General features: G+C 38.0%; 2 protein-coding genes across 2 annotated transcripts in view; one reads left to right on the top strand and one right to left on the bottom strand.

The window, feature by feature from the left end:
- Cbr-gop-1 overlaps positions 1-9797 on the bottom strand; it is a gene marked incomplete at both ends in the record, with an annotated part of 13564 nt that extends 3767 nt beyond the window's left edge. Inside the window, 9 exons of the mRNA XM_002642743.1 lie at positions 110-358; positions 887-1159; positions 2583-2815; positions 3526-3629; positions 4693-4966; positions 6734-6926; positions 8075-8373; positions 9422-9552; positions 9598-9797. Coding sequence (XP_002642789.1) covers positions 110-358; positions 887-1159; positions 2583-2815; positions 3526-3629; positions 4693-4966; positions 6734-6926; positions 8075-8373; positions 9422-9552; positions 9598-9797 — 1956 coding nt within the window. The remainder of the gene's footprint in view (positions 1-109; positions 359-886; positions 1160-2582; positions 2816-3525; positions 3630-4692; positions 4967-6733; positions 6927-8074; positions 8374-9421; positions 9553-9597) is intronic.
- Positions 9798-10081: 284 nt separating this feature from the next.
- The window catches only part of CBG21184, a gene marked incomplete at both ends in the record, with an annotated part of 10468 nt that continues 2173 nt past the window's right edge, over positions 10082-18376 (top strand). Inside the window, 14 exons of the mRNA XM_045244588.1 lie at positions 10082-10222; positions 10270-10445; positions 10607-10699; positions 11709-11863; positions 12401-12480; positions 12849-13023; positions 13481-13579; positions 14348-14511; positions 15253-15515; positions 15821-15864; positions 15914-16041; positions 16458-16701; positions 17298-17529; positions 17889-18285. Of these exons, the coding sequence (XP_045097236.1) occupies positions 10082-10222; positions 10270-10445; positions 10607-10699; positions 11709-11863; positions 12401-12480; positions 12849-13023; positions 13481-13579; positions 14348-14511; positions 15253-15515; positions 15821-15864; positions 15914-16041; positions 16458-16701; positions 17298-17529; positions 17889-18285 (2391 nt within the window). The remainder of the gene's footprint in view (positions 10223-10269; positions 10446-10606; positions 10700-11708; positions 11864-12400; positions 12481-12848; positions 13024-13480; positions 13580-14347; positions 14512-15252; positions 15516-15820; positions 15865-15913; positions 16042-16457; positions 16702-17297; positions 17530-17888; positions 18286-18376) is intronic.

Below are 18376 nucleotides of genomic sequence, written 5' to 3'. Positions count from 1 at the left end.
CCACGTTTTATTGAAAAGACAATAGCTTGGCTCAAACTTGGCATAGAAAGGCCAAAAAGGGAAAACTAAGCCATTAGAACCTCCTCTAAAACTAAAATTAAGCGCTTACCGTCCTTAATCTTTCCTCGAATCCACTTGCAAGCCGTTTATGAAGTACTAACCCCGACAGGGGCGTCGCAGCGGGTGGCAGAAGCATCTCATATCCGATGATATCGAAATTCACGTGGTTCACCTCGAATTCCGCATATTGTTCCTCGAACCACTCCAGGAATAGGTTCTCTCCGTTGACATACTGTCCGATGGTGGCGAGAAGCTTTTGACGAACCTCCGAGCATAGTTTGGTCAGACTTGTGTGCACCTGGAAATTTAACAATTAAGACATTGTGTGCTTGGCTTGAAAAATACTGATTTTCATGTTCAAAACGCTTTTCAGATTTGCAAAATATCGCTTTTAAAGCCAATTACGTCAATTTTAGGTTGGTGGCCTAGAAATCCAAATTTCCAAAAAGTTAGGCCATTGTGTGGTTCGAAAGAGCAAAATTTCCGAGTTCCGTTTCACTTTTCAGATTTGAAAAATATCGATTTTGAAGTAAGTTATGGCCATTTCAAATTTGGCCCGATCTGACCTAGTTTTGGATTTCTAGGCCACCAACTTCAAATGAGCGTAACTAGCTTCAAAATCGATATTTTTGAAATCTAAAAACTGATCTGGAACTCTCAAAACATGCTCTTTCGAACCATGTACACCATGACCTGGTTTTCACAAATTTTGGTTTTCTAGGCCACCAAGCGTAACTAGCTTCAAAATTGAGATTTTCTGATTTTGAAAAGTGTCCCGGATGCTTCGGAAGCTGAATTTTCTGATTTTTGGGCCCAAATTGCTCACTTTCTCATCATCCACCGTCATCAAAATCTGTCGAATCACCAGACAAGCCAATTCCAGCGTAATCGGTCGAATCTTGTTCTCATCAACGCGCACGCCTTGAATAATACAAGATAGGGCATCGAATAGCCGGCTATCGCATTCAGAAGACGTCGTCGTGGATTCAGAAGGCGGGAGCTCATCGGCAGCCGATTGGAATCGGGAGCGGCCAGTTTCGTCCGGCTGAAAATGAGAAAAATGACGGAAAATCAAGGATTTTGACTGAAATTGACGATTCTGAGGTCCAAAAACGATTAGATTTAGCCCAATTTTCATTTTTTTTTTCCAGATTTTTTAGCTTGAAAAAATTCCAAAAAATTCGAATTTCCCGCCGGATAGTTTTCATGCTCATGCAGTTTAATCACTCACATCCTGATAAGCATTGCTATCAGCAGCAAATGGATCATCAATCAGGTCTTCCTGTAATCATTTTTCGTCTTTTCAAAACAAAAAAAAACGAGTTTTTGATCAATTTTTTAGCGCATTTTGAGCCAATAAACCTAGGTGGCCTAGAAACCCAAATCTAGGAATCCTATGCCACGGTGTACATGGTTTTGAAGAGCATACTTTGAGAGTTCCATATCAGTTTTTAGATTTGAAAAATATTGAGTTCAAAGTGAGTTATAGCCATTTTAGTTCGGTGGCCTAGAAATCCAAAACTAGGTCATATCTTACCAAAATCTTGAAATGGCCATAACACGCTTCAAAATCGATATTTTTTTAAATCTGAAAACTGATATGGAACTCTCAGAGAATTTTTCTTGAACCTTGTACAACATGGCCTAACTTTTTCGAAATTTGGATTTCTAGGCCACCACTTCAAAACTTCCTGAAATTCCAGCATTACGGAAATATGATACCTCAAAGTTTTACAATTCTAAATCACTTTTCAAAATCGAAAAAGCAAAACTTTGAAGTTAGTTATGATGGCTTTTTTGTTGGTGGCCTAGAAACCCAAAATTTGTGAACACTAGATCATGGTGTACATGGTTCGAAAGAGCAAGCTTTGGCAGATCCATATCACTTTTCAGATTTGGAAAATATCGATTTTGAAGCGAGTTATGATCATTTCAAATTTGGGTTGATATGGCCTAGTTTTGGATTTCTAGGCCGCCAGAACTAAAATGTGTCCATTTTTAGTTTTGGAAAATCCGAAAAAAAAGCAGGGTGGCCTAGAAACCCCCCTCCCCCATTCTTGAAATTCTAGGCCATAGAAAAACCAAAACCAAGTGATGGTCTAGAAAAATCTAATTTTGGGTTTCTAGTCCATCAACTTTAAATGGCCTAGATTTCCAAAAACTGGTGCATTTGGGTTTTTCTAGGCCATCAAGTCAATACCTAGAGTACCATTTAACGTGAAGATTTGCCTGTATTTATTGGTGGCCTAGAAAATCCCAAACTTTGGGATTCTAGGCCACTATCATTGTTGATGGCCTAGAGTCCGACAAGGTGGCCTAGAAACCCAAATTTTCGAATTTAAAGCGTTTTTGGCCATGTTAAGCCTATTTTAAGCCTGTTTTGGCTCATTTTTAACGGATTTTCAGCTGGAAAATGCATATTTTGGTCATTTTTAGCCTGTTTTTGCCGTTTCTAGACCACATTTGGTCGATTTTGGCTCATTTTCAGCGCATTTTCAGCCACAAAAATGCATTTTCCTGACCAAATTCCTCTCCTCCGGCACATCATGGAATATCTCATCCTCCTCTGTCGCTTCCACTCCAATTTCCGTCATCGCCCGGGTTCTTTTTCCTTGTGACGACGTCGATAGACTCCGAAGACGTGCCAGATTCTGTTGGGCCAGCGATGATTGCTCATTCGATGGGATCACTGTACTCCCAGATTCCCGATGGAGCACCGGGAAGTTGGCGGCGGAAAGGAGCTCACCAACATCAGCTGGAAATGGGGATTTTTGGATTTTTAGGGAAATTTGGAAGCGAAAAATCTGAAAATCAGAAAAATCGAGTATGGAGATCATGCTAGAAAAACCTGAAATATCAATTTTTGAGCTGAAATTCCGAATTCTAGGCTTAAAATCTATGAAAAATAAAAAGCAAAAAATCATGATTTTTGGCAGATTTTCAGCTATTTTCAGCCAAATTTGCTATTTTTGAGAGCTAGAAATCAGAATTTTCGGCATAAAATCAATGAAAACTGAGCCAAAATTCATGGTATAAGCCATTTTTCCACCGAAAATAGAGAAATTTCAGTTTTCAAGCGATAGAGAAAGAGCCCATGCAAGCCAGAAAGGGACCAATTTGACACATCACAATATTTATACAATGAAACTTACTGTCTGAAGAATATGAGCAATGTATATGGAAAAGTTCATGTTTTTTGGGGAAATTCTAGTGTCCAAAATCACTATTTTCAGCAATTTTTGAACATTTTTAAAGGATTTTATAGCACTTTTAGGTCAAAAATCACATTTTTTAGGCAAGAAATTTAAAATTAGGAATCATTTTTGAGCTAAAAATCGCCTTTTTAGCGATTTTAGGCACTAAAAATGTGGTTTCGTAGCCATTTTTCAACTGAAAAATTGATTTTTCGACTCAAAAACACCAGAAAATCTGAATTTTCAGCCATTTTCAACCCCCAAAACTCACCTTTATTCTGAAACATTGAATAAATGAGCATTAGTCCATAGAATGCTCTCGAATCGTCCAGTTGACACGTGTCGAATGCTTCGAGAAGATTGTCGAAGAAGACACTGAAAATTTGGGATTCTGGGATTTTTGAAAACTGAAAATTCTAGAATTTTCAAATTTTGGGAATTTCAACAATTCTCCAACACGGAAAATTCCAGAACTCTCAGATTTTGAAATTTTCAGGGATTTTCACATCTTGATGGCTAAAAAAAGCATGTTTCAAGAAATCCATATCAGTTTTTAGAATGGAAAAACCATCGATTTTGAAGCTAATTAGGTGAATTTCAATTTGGTGGCCTAGAATCCCAAATTTTTAAGAAGTTAGGCCATGGTGTACATGGTTTCGAAGAGTATGTTCTGAGAGTTCTATGGCAGTTTTTAAATTCGAAAAATATCAATTTTGAAACGAGTTATGGCCGTTTCAATTTTGAACTGATATGGCCTAGTTTTGGATTTCTAGGCCACTAAACTAAAATGTCCATAACTCGCTTCAAAATCGATATTTTTCCAATCTAAAAACTGATATGGAACTCTCAAAGCATGCTCTTTAGAACCATATAGACCATGGCCTAGTTTTCCGAACTTTAAGTTGGTGGCCTAGAAATCCAAATTTCGAAAAGTTAGGCCATGGTATGATTGGTTTAGAAGCTCTTGTCTTGTAAAGTCTAAAACAATTTTCGGATTTGCAAAACATCAATTCTCAAGCGAATTGAGATCATTTTATCTTGGTGGCCTAGAAACCCAAATTTTGTGAAAACTAGGTCATGGTGTACATGGTTCGAAAGAGCAAGCTTTGGCAGATCCATATCACTTTTCAGATTTGGAAAACATCGATTTAGAAGCGAGTTATGATCATTTCAAATTTGGGTTGATATGGCCTAGTTTTGGATTTCTAGGCCACCAAACTAAAATGGCCATAACTCGCTTCTAAATCGATATTTTTCAAATCTGAAAACTGATATTGAATTCTCTCAAAGCATGCTCTTCAAAATCAAGCACACCATGGCCTAACTTTTCAGAATTTGATTTCCTAGGCCATCAAACAAAAATGAGCGTAACTCGCTTCAGAATTCGAATCTGAAAACTGTCATAGTATCAAAGCATGCACAAAATGTCATCCCTTACCAATTCTGATCCCCCATCTCCCCCACAGCCGATGCCATTGTGATTGGCTCGAGACAAAAGTTCTGTTCGTGTCGTATCCAATGGGTCATCAGTGTTTTTTGATTGTCAAATAGGAATGATGATAAGAAGGTGTGAATTGTCTCATGATGACGGACCACCAGAAGGAATTGCGAGAAGAAGAAGAGGGCGGAGACTGGAGTGAGCAGCAGAGAGTGATTGTCCCGTCGGGGGGAGAGGCTGGAGAGCAGCAGGGGGCTCAGGTAGCGAGTTGTCACTGAAAATGGGGGAATTTTGAGATATTTGAAAAATATCAATTTTGAAGCGAGTTATAACCATTTTAGTTAGTTGGCCTAGAAATCCAAATTTTCGAAAAGTTAGGCCATGGTGTACCTGGTTCGAAAGATCATGTTTTGAGAGTTCCAGATCAGTTTTCAAATATGAAAAATATTGATTTTCCAGCGACTTATGACTATTTCAAAATCTTGGGAAGATATGGCCTAGTTTTGGATTTCTAGGCCACCATACTAAAATGGCCATAACTCACTTTTAATTCGATATTTGTTGAATCTAAAAACTGTGATCGAACTCTCAGAACATGCTCTTTCGAACCATGGCCTAGTTTTTAAAATTTGGATTTCTAGACCACCAGTTTGAAATTGCTTAAAACTTCGACATTACGGAAAGCTATGGTGAAGCGAATTTCGAAATGTCTGAATCACTTTTCAGAATCCAAAAATGACAATTTTGAAGCGAGTTATGGCCATTTGAGCATGGTGGCCTAGAAATTCAAATTTGAAAAAGTTAGGTCATGATCTACATGCCTCGAAAGAACATGTTCTGACAGTTCCATGACAGTTTTTAGAATTGCAAAATATTGATTTAGAAGAGAGTAATAGCCATTTTAGTTTGGTGGCCTAGAAACCCAAAATTAGGCCATATCGTCCAAAAATGGTCATAACTCGCTTCTAAATCGATATTTCGGAAATCTAAAAACTGTCATGGAACTCTCAGAACATGCTCTTTCGAACCATGTACACCAGGGTCTAACTTTTCGAAGTTTGGATTTCTAGGCCACCACTTTGAAATTGCCTAGAACTTCTATGGGAAGCTGGGGCGTTGTCACCCAAAGTTTTAGAATTCCAAGTCACTCTTAAGAATCCAAAAATGACCATTTTGAAGCAAGTTATAGCCATTTCAGCATGGTGGCCTAGGAACCCAAATTTTCTAAAATCTAGGCCATGGTGTACATGGTTTGAAAGGGCACCCTCTGAGAGTTCCAAATCAGTTTTAAGTTTCGGAAAATATCGATTTAGAAGCGAGTTATGGCCATTTTTGTTTGGTGGCCTAGAAATTCAAAACTAGGCCATATCGTCCCAAGATTTTGAAATGGTCATAAGTCGCTGGAAAATCAATATTTTTCATATTTGAAAACTGATCTGGAACTCTCAAAACATGCTCTTTCGAACCAGGTACACCATGGCCTAACTTTTTGAAAATTTGGATTTCTAGGCCACTGAACTAAAACGGTCATAACTCGCTTCAAAATCGATATTTTCGAAATCTAAAACTGATATGGAACTTGCAGAACATGCACTTTCGAACCATGTACACCATGACCTAGTTGTCCAACAGTTGGATTTCTAGGCCACCGAACTAAATTGGCGTATTTAGCTTCAAATTTGTGGTTTTTATTTAATTTCGGGAAAGTGATTCAGAGTTTTCGGGGATTCTAGACTATTCTAGGTGCTGTGTGATGGCACAGAATCCGACAAGGTGGCCTAGAAATCCAAAATTTCGAATTTCAAGCATTTTTAGTCTATTTCAAGGCTGTTTTCGCCGATCGATTCTGGCCAAATTTGAACCATTTTTAACGGATTTTCAGCGAGAAAATGCTTATTTTAGCTCATTTTCAGTTCCAAAAATGCATTTTCCGGAACTTTTGGAGTGTGAAAATCGATTTTTCTGCAATTTTCGGGATTCAATACTACGAAATTTTGAGTTTTTATAGTTTTAAAAGTTCAACTTTCAATTCAAAACCCACCAAAAACAGACAATGTCTCGGCGACAGCTTCAACTTCTAGCAATTCTCCAATATAATGAATCAAATCGATCAGATCATCCACTTTGCCTCGTAATCTCTCTCGATTCGCTAGCACATTCTCTGCCGATCGGACGAATGTATCCATTTCAACTGATAGGGCAACAAGGGAATCGATTAGCTCAGATAGGTATTCCTGGAAAAAGAGGAAATGGCTAGAGTTCTATATCATTTTTCAGATTTTAAAAATATCAATTTTGAAGCAAGTTACTTCCATTTTAGTCTGGTGGCCTAGAAATCCAAATTTCGTAAAAGTTAGGCCATGATGTGCATGGTTCGAAAGAGCATGTTCTGAGTGTTCCATATCAGTTTTTAGATTTGAAAAATATCGATTTTGAAGTGAGTTATGGACATTTTAGTTTGGTGGCCTAGAAATCCAAAACTAGGCCATATTGCCCCAAATTTGAAATGTCCATAACTCGCTTCAAAATCGACATTTTACAAATCTAAAAACTGATTCGGAACAGTCAGAACATGCTCTTTCGAATCATGTACATCGTGGCCTAGTTTTCATAAAACTTGGATTTCTAGGCCACTGAACTAAAATGGTCGTAACTAACTTCTTAGCCGATATTTTTCGAATTTGAAAACGATTTTTTGATCGTGACACAACCCGTGACCGAACTTTTCAGATATTGAAATTCTAGGCCACCGCTAGATATTGGGAGTTCTAGGCCATTCTAGGTGGCCTAGAAACCTAATCATCGAATTTCAAGCTGTTCCAAGGTCATTTTCAGCGATATTTTGTGATTTTTCATAATTTTCCGCCTTTCGGACTTATTGAAAATAATCCAGAAATAGCGGAAAATCGATTAAAATCGGTTCAAAATCGGTTCAATGCTCCGAAATTGGGTTAAGGTAGGCTAAAATTAGCCTAAAATGGATCTAAAATACTCCGAAATTGGCTTAGAATGGTCTGAAATCGGTTAAAATTGGCTTGAAATGGTCGATACTTGGTCTAAACTGCTCCAAAATGTCATTTTCAACCAATTTTAACCGATTTTTCATTATTTTCAGTCGATTTTTCATAATTCTCAGCCGTTTTTTGATCATTTTCAGCCGATTTTAGGCAATTTTCAGCCACTTTTTCGCTATTTCCAGCCGTTCTTTCATCGTTTTCAGCTGATTTTTCGGTCATTTTCAGTGGATTTTTGGCCATTTTCAGCCGATTTTTCGTCATTTTCAGCCACTTTTTACTATTTTCAGCCAATTTAAAGCAATTTTTCATCATTTTCAGCCGTTGTTCAGCCAAATTTTCTCAATTTTCAGCCAAAAAAGACCCACCTTGATATGTCTAATGACAAAAATGGTCATTGAATCATCATCCACCCGGACAATATTCAATAGAATGTTCCTAACAGCAATCCGAACCATCGACTCATTCCAATTGTATAATTTGAGCACTTCGACCAGCAATGGGAACTCCTCAGTCGTCTCGTTGAAGAAAAAATGAATAGTGGCTGGATTGAGTTTGAATGAGAGGGTCTTCAGAAAACTGATGTAATACGCCATGATTTCATCGTTTTGCAGGTCGAATTTGTGCGAAATTATCGAGTTGACATGGTTGTTGGAGAGCAGGAAATCTGGAAAAAAATTGAGGGGTTTTAGGTGGGAAATTCGGAAATTTCAGGCAATTTTAAGACAAAAACTGTGGAAATTAGGTTTTGAAATGTTAAAAAAACCGGGATTTTGGAGCATTTTTGACTTCAAAACCATCTTTTTTTGGTGATTTTTGGCTTAAATAGACGATTTTTAGCTGGAAATTCTGATTTTTTAAAACTATTTTCAACTCTAGAAACGCTCATTTTTAGCCAAAAATTGAGAATTTCATGCTTTTTTGAGTGAAAAATTTGAAAAATTGGCGTTTTATGTAAATTTTTGGCTGAAAATAGGCTATTTTCAGTCAAAAATTCTGATTTTTCAGCTATTTTTATTCAAAAATTAGCAATTTTGGAGCATTTTCGACTTCAAAATGCCTATTTTTAGCAGTAAAATAGCGGATTTTTGACTGCAAAATTGATTGATTTTGATGAAATTTGGGCCGGAGAAGGGTATTTTTGCCAATTTTCGGCTGAAATTCTTGATTTTTCGGCTATTTTAAACCGTAGATGAGCTCTTTTTAAGCCAAAAACTGGAAATTTTGAGATTTTTAGAGCGTTTTTGTACCTAAAAAGTGAAAAAATTAGCATTTTCCGGTAAATTTTAGCTGAAATTCTTGATTGTTCTGATACTTTTAACACTAAAAAGGCTCATTTCAGGACAAAAACTAGAAAATTCGTGATTTTTGGGTGAAAATTTTTGAAAAAAATCGGAAAAACAACGTTTTTCAAAATTGAATCAGCATTTTTTAGTGACTTTTCAGCTGAAAATAGGCAATTTTTAGATGAAAATTTCAATTTTTCAAGTATTTTCAACTCGAGAAACGCTCATTTTAAGCCAAAAACGGAGAAATTCGGGAATTTTTGGATGAAAAACTCCAAAATCAGTTTTCAATGAAATATTTGCATTTTTTTAGTGGTTTTCGGCTGAAAATAGGCGATTTTATGCTGAAAATTTCGATTTTTCAGCTTTTTTCAGACTCAAAATAGCGTAAAACCACCATTCTAACGATTTTTAAGCCTGAAAACTCACACAATGAAGTTTCATGTCGAATATTCTCGAATAAAATGTTCAAAGTCTGCAATAATTGCACATTTAATTGTGTGATTCCTTGTTCCATGATTTTCAGGAAATGTGTGAGCATTTGGCGTTCCAGGAAGAAGCTGAAATTTTGAAAAAATTTTCCAAAAAATCAATTTTCCACCAACTCAAACACAGAGGCATCATTCTGATCGCCCCAAATCAAAATCTCAGCAATCGCTCGTAACGCCTCGACCAGTATCTTCTTGTTATTCTCTGTCACTTTTTCGTTTTTCGTCAAAACGCCTTGTAAATATTTCAGGTACTCCAGCGAGTGTGGATTCTTTGGCTTCCACAGCGAACCCGACGAGCCTAGTTTTCGAAACATTATTGCGGCATTTTTAGGCTAAAATTTTTGATTATTTTTTGGTTCAAAAATTCTGTAAATACATTAAAAAATCGCCGAAATTCGTTGAAAAAACCGCGCAACGATGCTCCGATATCCCGCTACGATGCTCCGAAATACCGCTATGCGCGCGTTGTTTAGCAGAAAATTTCCTCGAATTTCTCTATTTTTTAGCTCGAAAAACCTCGTTTTTCACCATTTTTTTCCCGTTTTTTTGCGATCTATCCAATAAAAAATAGCTAATTCTATCTATTTTTGACAGATTCATGAAACAAGCCACTCGACCGCCCGCGCAGTACATCGTAGCGCCCGGAACCCAATTTCGTCTTGTCGCCAATGAATACGACAAGAACAAGTATGGGCAGTGCAATTATGTCTCTTTCAGAACGTTGATTAAGTGTAAACAGGTGCGAAAATTTGAAAATTTCATTTTTCTAATATAAAAAAATTCCAGATTCGCTCCAAAGACGATCTTGCTCGAAACGGAGGCCAGTGTGAGGAGCACAAGGAGCTCGCAAAGGTTCTAGAACAAAATCACCGAAAAGAAGTGCAGAGGTGCCATGCGGAGAACGATTCAAAAATGGCCAGAAGGCGGTTTGATCCATGGATTGTGTCGAATGACTATATTTCGTGAGTTTCGACGGTTTTTGAGCTGATTTTTGAGGCATCTTAGCCGGAAAATCGCGTTTTTGAGCCTAAAAATATTATTTTTCAAGTTTTTAGCTGAAACTCCGATGCCTAAAATTGCGATTTTTGCCACATTTCTAGGCTCAAAATCTATATTTTTCCAGCGACGACGACGATTTTCTTCAAGCAATCCAGGAAGTTCCAGTAGGCACTCAGGAATTCGCCAACAACTCTATTCTAGACAGTCATCCATTGAGGTAGCGGTTTTGGTCTAAAAAGTGACATTTTTGGTCGATTTTGACGCTTAAAATGACTATTTTGGTTGATTTTGAGCCTAAAAGTGCCGATTTTGACTTGAAAAATGGCACTTTTGACACTAAAAATGGATGTTTCTTTTTCTTCCTGGAAATATCATTTTTGGTCGATTTTGACCATAAATATGTCATATGTTGTCGATTTTCGCTTGACAAAGGGCATTTTTGACCCTAAAAACAGTTTTTTTTGTCATTTTCATTCTGGAAATGGCATTTTTATTGAATTTTGATCTTAAAAATGACATTTTTGAACCTAAAAACAACTGCTTTTCCCCCAGAAAACCCCTAATTTTGGCTTGAAAAAAAAAAAAACTTTTTTTTTGGATTTTGACCCTGAAAATGGCACTTTTGAATAATTTTGATCCTAAAAATGGCATTTTTCACTCTAAAAACATCTTTTTTGATCGATTTTGACTCGAAAAATAGCTATTTTTGGTCATTTTCTTCCTAGAAATGTCGTTTTTGGCCTTAAAAAATACTCGTTTTCAGTCATTTTCAGCCAGAAAATCTCTAATTTTGGCTTGAAAAATGACATTTTTATTGGTTTTTGGCCCTAAAAATAGCTTTTTTAGTCTATTTTTGCTAGGAAAATGGCCTTTTTTATCCCTAATAATAGCTTTTTCTGGCCATTTCCTTTTTGGAAAGGTCATTTTTATTGAAATTTGACTCTAAAAATAGCATTTTTGGCAATAGAAACAGCTATTTTTTGCCATTTTTTCTCCAAAAACCCCTGAATTTTGGCCTGAAAAATGGCATTTTTGATTAATTTAGACCCTAAAAGTGGCATTTTTCACTCTAAAAACATCTTTTTCGATCGATTTTGACTCTAAAAATAGCTTGTTTCAGTCTTTTTCTCCCTGGATATGACATTTTTCGGTCAATTTTGATCCTAAACATGCCATTTTTGACCCAAAAAGCGATTTTCCCATCAAAAAACCCCCAAACTCTTCAGATACGCCGGTCGTTTCACCGAAAAAGACCTGCTTCGAATCAAAATGGACCTTGTCCGACAGGATATCACGGATTTGGAGGAATTCCGACGGCTGCTCACCGCTCAGGCACAGAAAGAGCACGAGTTGATGTTGATGGACGAGGAGGATGATGATGGTACGAGAGAAAAACCCCAAAAATCGTAAAATTTGACCTAGATTCCATGGAAAATGACCCAAAAATCAGAAAAAACTACTCAAAAATGACTAAAATTTCCCAAAAATCACTAAAATCGCCTCGAAAAGTGTCATTTTTGACCAAAAATGAACTAAAATCCACTTGAAAAATGTCTTAAATTGCTCAAAATGACATCAAAAATCAGTGAAATTACCTTAAAATCACTAAAATTGGCTTTAAAATAAGAGAAAAATTCGCCTAAAAATGGTCCAAATTTTCATTTTTCACTGAAAAGTTCAGTGAAAATACTCTAAAATTCCAAAAATTGATCCAAAAATCGTAAAATTTGACCTAGATTCCATGGAAAATGACCCAAAAATTAGTAAAATTGACCCAGAAAATTTACAAAAATTAATTATTAAATTCGATTTTTAGAGAAAAAATTATCCAAAAATCATTAAAATTGCCCCAAAAAGTGTCATTTTCGACTGAAAATTCACAAAAATCGACCAAAAATCACCTAAAATCGTTCTCCAGAACTACCCACTGATATGGCACAACGACGTGTGATTCGAGCAGCTGAGAAGTACGGAAAACTGGATGATCTAGTGCTTACGGTAAGCTTTAAACCCCAGAAATCGAGGTTTTTGACTCAAAAAACGGACTTTTCAGGTCAAAAGTAGTCGAAATTATGCCTAAAATTGTAATTTTCTATGCTAAAAATCTCAAAAATGTCCCTGAAAAGGTTATTTCCAGACAAATAATAGACGAAATTGAGCCAAAAATGTCTGTTTCATGTGCTAAAACCTCTGAAAAATGCCATTTTCAGGTAAAAAATAGGCGAAATTGCTCATGTTTAGGCTGAAAAATGTCATTTTCTATGCAAAAATGGTCACTTCCAGACTTGAAATGTGCTAAATTTCTCATTTTTGAACCCAAATTCTTCATTTATTGATGCTAAACTCTAAAAAAACGCAATTTCCAGACAACGGACCCGGTATTCAAGCCATGCTGTGTTGGACCCGAAATGGACGATCAACAAGTCATCAATCACGTTATTCACAGTCTTCTAGCGAAAGTATGTGGTTCAACACCGATTTCGGTCCCCGAGGAGAAGTGCAAGAATGCAGCGCTGCCTTTGAACAAATTTTGCATTGATCGTGAGTTTTTGAGCTGTTTTTTGATGGGAAATTGGCGATTTTGAAGGATTTTGACCCGAAAAGTGTTATTTTTGGCTTTTTTGAACCATTTTTAGTGTAAAAAACGCGATTTTCGAGAGATTTTGACTCAAAAAGCCGCATTTCTGAGGTTTTTTCAGGTTTTTTTTCAAGTTTAAAATCGCGCGATTTTGAGTCTGGAAATGTGAAAATTTGAGCATTTCTGATCTAGAAATTCTCTGAAAACAGCACTTTTGGTTCTTGAAATCAGGGATTTTGGAGCTTGAAAATAGGAATAAAAAATAGGATTTTCAAAAGATTTTGAGCCTGAAAATGCTTAAATTCACGACGTTTGAACTAGTTTTAATAGAAAAATCGCGATTTTTTAGAGAGTTTGACCCCTTTTTGGCCATATCTGAGCCTGAAAATCGTTCTGAAAGCTGAAATTCTTGATTTTCAGACATTCTACTAGATCGTGGCCAGAAATTGTTCAGCATGTGCAGAGAGTGTGGAGCCACAGCGATCGATGGGAAGAAGTCGAGATGTTCGGTGCATATGAGTGAGTTTTTGGCTGGGAATTTGGAGGAACTATCTGAAAATTGCTGAAAAATCGATTTTGGAGCTGAAAATGATGGTTTTTGGGCTGGAAAAGACGATTATAGAGCTGAAAATCACTATTTTGGAGCTAAAAATAACGATGTTTAAGCTTTTTGGAGCCAAAAATGTCTATTTTCAAACTAACAATCGAATTTTCAGCCGAAAAAAATACGATTTTGGTGCTGAAAATGACTGTTTTCGAGCTAAAAATCACTATTTTAGAGCCAAAATTGACAATTTTAGGACTGAAAATATCTATTTTAGAGCTAAAAATACGATTTTGGAGGGAGCTTAAAATGACCAAAACGAGGTTTTTATAGCTAGAAATCACTATTTCGAAGCTAGCTGACGATTTTGGGGCAGAAAAAACCCATTCATTTTAGCACTAAAAATGACGATTTTAGAGCTGAAAATACCTATTTTAGAGCTCAAAAATGACAATTTTTGAGTCAAAAATGATGATGTTCAGCTAAAAATGACGACTTTAGAGCGGAAATTGATCATTTTATTGCTGAAAATGACAATTTTTGAGTCAAAAATGACTAATCTGCATCTAAAAATGGGCTCTTTTGAGCCTTAAAATTACAGTTCTGAAGCCTAAAATGACTATTTGAGAGCCTAAAAATTGTATTTTCAGCCCTGAAAATACCCCATTTTAGCAGCACAAAAAATGACGATTTTCCTCTGATTTTCCAGAAAAACCGTTTAAAAATCCCCGCAAAAGTTACAGGAGAGCACGCGAGATCGGACATCAGATGCGCCTGCTCGAGATGTATTCCAGAACCATCGCCACGAAAAATTCATAGTAGCCGAACCAGTTCTTCTCGTGCTTCTGAAATCAATATATTGGACGACGATGAGGGTGCGCTGGGCAACTTGTCAAGGATCGAGTCGGTAAGAACCTGAAAAACCCGGAAATCCGCTATTTTTAGCTCAAAAATGGCTTGAAAATCATCAATTTCGCGGCTGAAATAACCTAAAAATCACTGTTTCGAAGCTAATAATTGAAAATCTGGCACTAAAACCTTCCAAACGAATTATCACCAAGGTGGCCTAGAAGTCCTAAAAACTAGGCCACAGTGTACATGGTTTTGATGAGCAGGCTTTGAGAGTTCCAAATCAGTTTTCAGATTCCAAAAATATCGATTTTGAAGGGAGTTACGGCTTTTTTCAAATTTGGAACGATATGGCCTAGTTTTGGATTTCTGATATCATCGCCACTGTGGTGGAATTCCTTCCTTCAAAATCGATGTTTATTATGTCTGAAAACTGATATGGAACTCCCAAAGCTTGCTCTTTTGAAACATGTACATTGTGACCTAGTTTTTACAAAATTTGGATTTCTAGGCCACCACTCTGCAATAGTAAAACTAGCCCGCGGTGTGCATGGCTTGAAAGATCATCTTTTGAGAGTTGCATGTCAGTTTTCAGATTCAAAAAATATAGATTTTAAAGCAAGTTACGACCCATTTAGTTTGGTGGCCTAGAAATCCAAAACTAGGCCATATCGTCCCAAAATTTTGAAATTGCCATAAGTCGCTGAAAACTGATATAGAACTCTCAGACAATGCTCTTTAGAACCATGTGCATCGTGGCCTAGTTTTTTGAATTCCTAGGCCATATACGTCATTTCAGATGGCCTCCCCGATGACCCAATTCGGCGGCTTATCCTCTTCGCATCAATCCACCAGCGGTGGACCGCCCGTTCGCCGTTACCATGGATCGCCGGCTCAGCTGCTACGTCCACCACAAATGGGACCACCGCCTGGAACAGTACCGTACCAAAAGCCACGTATGGGACCTCGAGAGCCACAAACAATGCTCACTCAACAGCAGCTCCACGAGCAACACCTACAGAAGATTCAGGAGGAGGAAGCGAAGAGTTTGACGTGTGCGAGGTTAGTTTCGGGCTTAAAGTTACTTGAAAATCGCGATTTTTGGGCTCAAAACACCACAAAAATCACAATTTTGAGCTCCGAATAGCTGAAAAATTGGAATTTTGAGCTTAAAATCATTCAAACATCACCATTTTCGGCTCAAAAGAACCTGATAATTCGATTTTGAGCTTCAAATAACTAGAAAACCACCATTTTCGGGCTCAAAGTATCCCAAAAATCCGTATTTTCGACCTAATTTTGATACTAAAACCTCTAATAGAATGGCAGTGTCAATTTTCTGTTTCCAAAAAGATCAGTGATTTCAGAGTTCGCCCCTTGGATCCCAGTTCGTATGGAGAGGGCAAGAGAAGTGAGTTTTTTTCTGAAGAGTGTCCTTCTAATAGAGGGGTTTGTTCCAGAACAAGAGGCTCGTCGCACCCCATACACGTCTGCTCCTCGCCATCCATCGACACCGTACCCCCACAATATTCAAAGGAAGACGCCAACGCTTGTCTCGCCGCCAGGAGGCAATAAAATGACATTCCAGGTGGGTTGAAATTGTTTTTTTGAGCTTAAAATCGTAGTTTTAAGGCTGAAAATGCTCATTTTAAAGCTAAAAACCCACTTTTGACCCCGAAAATCGTATTTTTAGGACTGAAATTGCTCATTTTAGAGCTAAAATCCCCATTTTTGACCCCGAAAATCGTATTTCTAGAGCAAAAATGCTAATTTTTGAGCGCAAAATACCCGTTTTTCAGCATTCAAATCGTTTTCACATTTAAAAATATCAATTTTAAAGCTTAAAATCGTATTTTTCGGGCTGAAAATGCTAATTTTGAGCTTAAAGTCCTATTTTTCGGGCTGAAAATACCCATTTTTCAGCTTAAAAATCGTTTTTAGAGCTGAAAATACCAAATTTTGAGCTAAAAACCCCATTTTTGACCCCGAAAATCGCATTTCCAGGGCTGGAAAACGCATGCAGCTAGTGGGACTACGCCACGTGGCTCCACCAATTATCCGGGATTAGGACCCACACGATACCCCCAACAACAACAACGACAGCCACCACAACCGAAGAATATCCCGCTAGAGAGAGTACAGGAGCCGAAGCATCCCGATGAACTCGTGGAGGCTGAGTCGCCTGCGAAATATGCTCCAGAACCGCAGAGACGAGGAGTGCCCTACTATAAGAATGCGTATAGAAAAGGTAAAGGGTTTGGGGGCGGAATCTTGACAGAAAATGGTCCAAAAGTGGCTAAAAATGAGCCGAAAGTGGCTGAAAAAAGTCGAAAATGGCTGTAAAAGGTCTGAAAATGAGTTTCAAACGGTCCAGCAATGGTCAAAAAAAGGGCTGAAAATCGTAAAAACCTCGATCGGAGCCGTATTCCTTGGGCTACGGTAGATGGTTGGGCGCCAGATGGCTCTTGGTATACTGTATATGGAGCTCCCTGGACGTCATTAGGTTACTGTAGTTTTAAAGGAAGGAAAGACTAAAAAAAATGGTGGGAGCGAGTTACGGTAGCTGCTTGTGGAGTTTCCTGGAGTACTGTAGCGATTCCTGGAAGTCCTTGGGTTACTGTAGCTGTAGGAAAAAACGAGATTTTCAAACATTTTTGGTTACAATGGATTACTATAGCTTGAACATTTTCAAGTCTACAGTAAGCCTCAGTGATCCCCAAAATAAGAAAATATAGATTTTTGCGAAAAATGGAAATTGCAAATCTACAGTAATCCAAAATTTGAAAATTGTTAATTTTCAAGACTACAGTAATCCCAAAAAAAATCTAAATTTATCAATTCCAGTCGATGCATCACCAAGCCAGCAGCAGTACCGTAATCCTCCTCCATCCCTCCAACCATCAACTTCCACGTCATCATCTCAGCTACTCGGACCACCACAATCCCCTCATGGATCACCGAAAATGTACCGACCACCGGCCGGCGGTCGACCGCTTCCAATGGCTCCGCATCGTGCAATTGCTGCTGGTCTGAATCCGGCAGATGTGGGCGGAGTCTCCAGATCCGCACAGTTTAGGTGAGGTTTTGCGTTTTTTTAGGGGTCAAAAATGGCTGAAAATGACTCAACAGTTTCTGAAAATAACTTCAAAATACCACTATCGGCTTAAAAATAGCTTAAAGTAGTCCAAAATTGGCTGAAAATGCCATAAAGTTGGCTGAAAATACCTTGAAATTAGCTGAAAATTGTCTTTAATTTGCTGAAAAAGATCTAAATTTGGCTGAAAATAGTCATAAAACGACTAAAAATAGCTTGAAATAGTCCAAAACGTCTGAAAATGCCTCGAAATCAGATTAAAAATGACTGAAATTTGGCTGAAAATGGCTTGAAATACCCCAAAATTAGCTGAAAATGTCTGAAAATGATTATTCCTGCAGAATGCAACAACCACCACACCGTCTTCAAAGAGCCCCAGGAGCACCACAACCTACAGTAATCCAAAGCCCACCAGGAGCTACAGTACCCCAAACACCACCGCGACCACAAGCTACATCAACCCAAGGGCTGNCAGGAATCGCTACAGTACTTCATGGACCAAATAAAGCAGCGGCACCACCAGCAGCTACAGTATCCCAGCCAGCTACCGTAACCCAAGGAGCACCGGCACGCCGCACGACCGCCACCACCTACCGTATCCAAGGACCCGCAATTCAGAGGAATGCTTCAGGATCGACGTCAACGTCTTCTGAAGCGTCTCCAAGAGGCTCGGCGGCGTTCCACGCAGTCAGCGCGTTGGATTCAGCTCGCCACGACTCCAGATTCGCCAATATCAACGTGCGAACGTTCTTATCAATGGGACAAATGGGACAAAAGGATCTGTCGAAGATGTCGCAGGAGGAGCTGGAACAAATGGCCGCTGAAACTG

This window comes from Caenorhabditis briggsae, assembly GCF_000004555.2.
Source record: "Caenorhabditis briggsae complete genome, chrIII, whole genome shotgun sequence".
Classification (NCBI taxonomy): domain Eukaryota; kingdom Metazoa; phylum Nematoda; class Chromadorea; order Rhabditida; family Rhabditidae; genus Caenorhabditis; species Caenorhabditis briggsae.
Note: the sequence above shows the minus strand (reverse complement) of the source record. Positions and strands in the feature narration are given on the sequence as shown.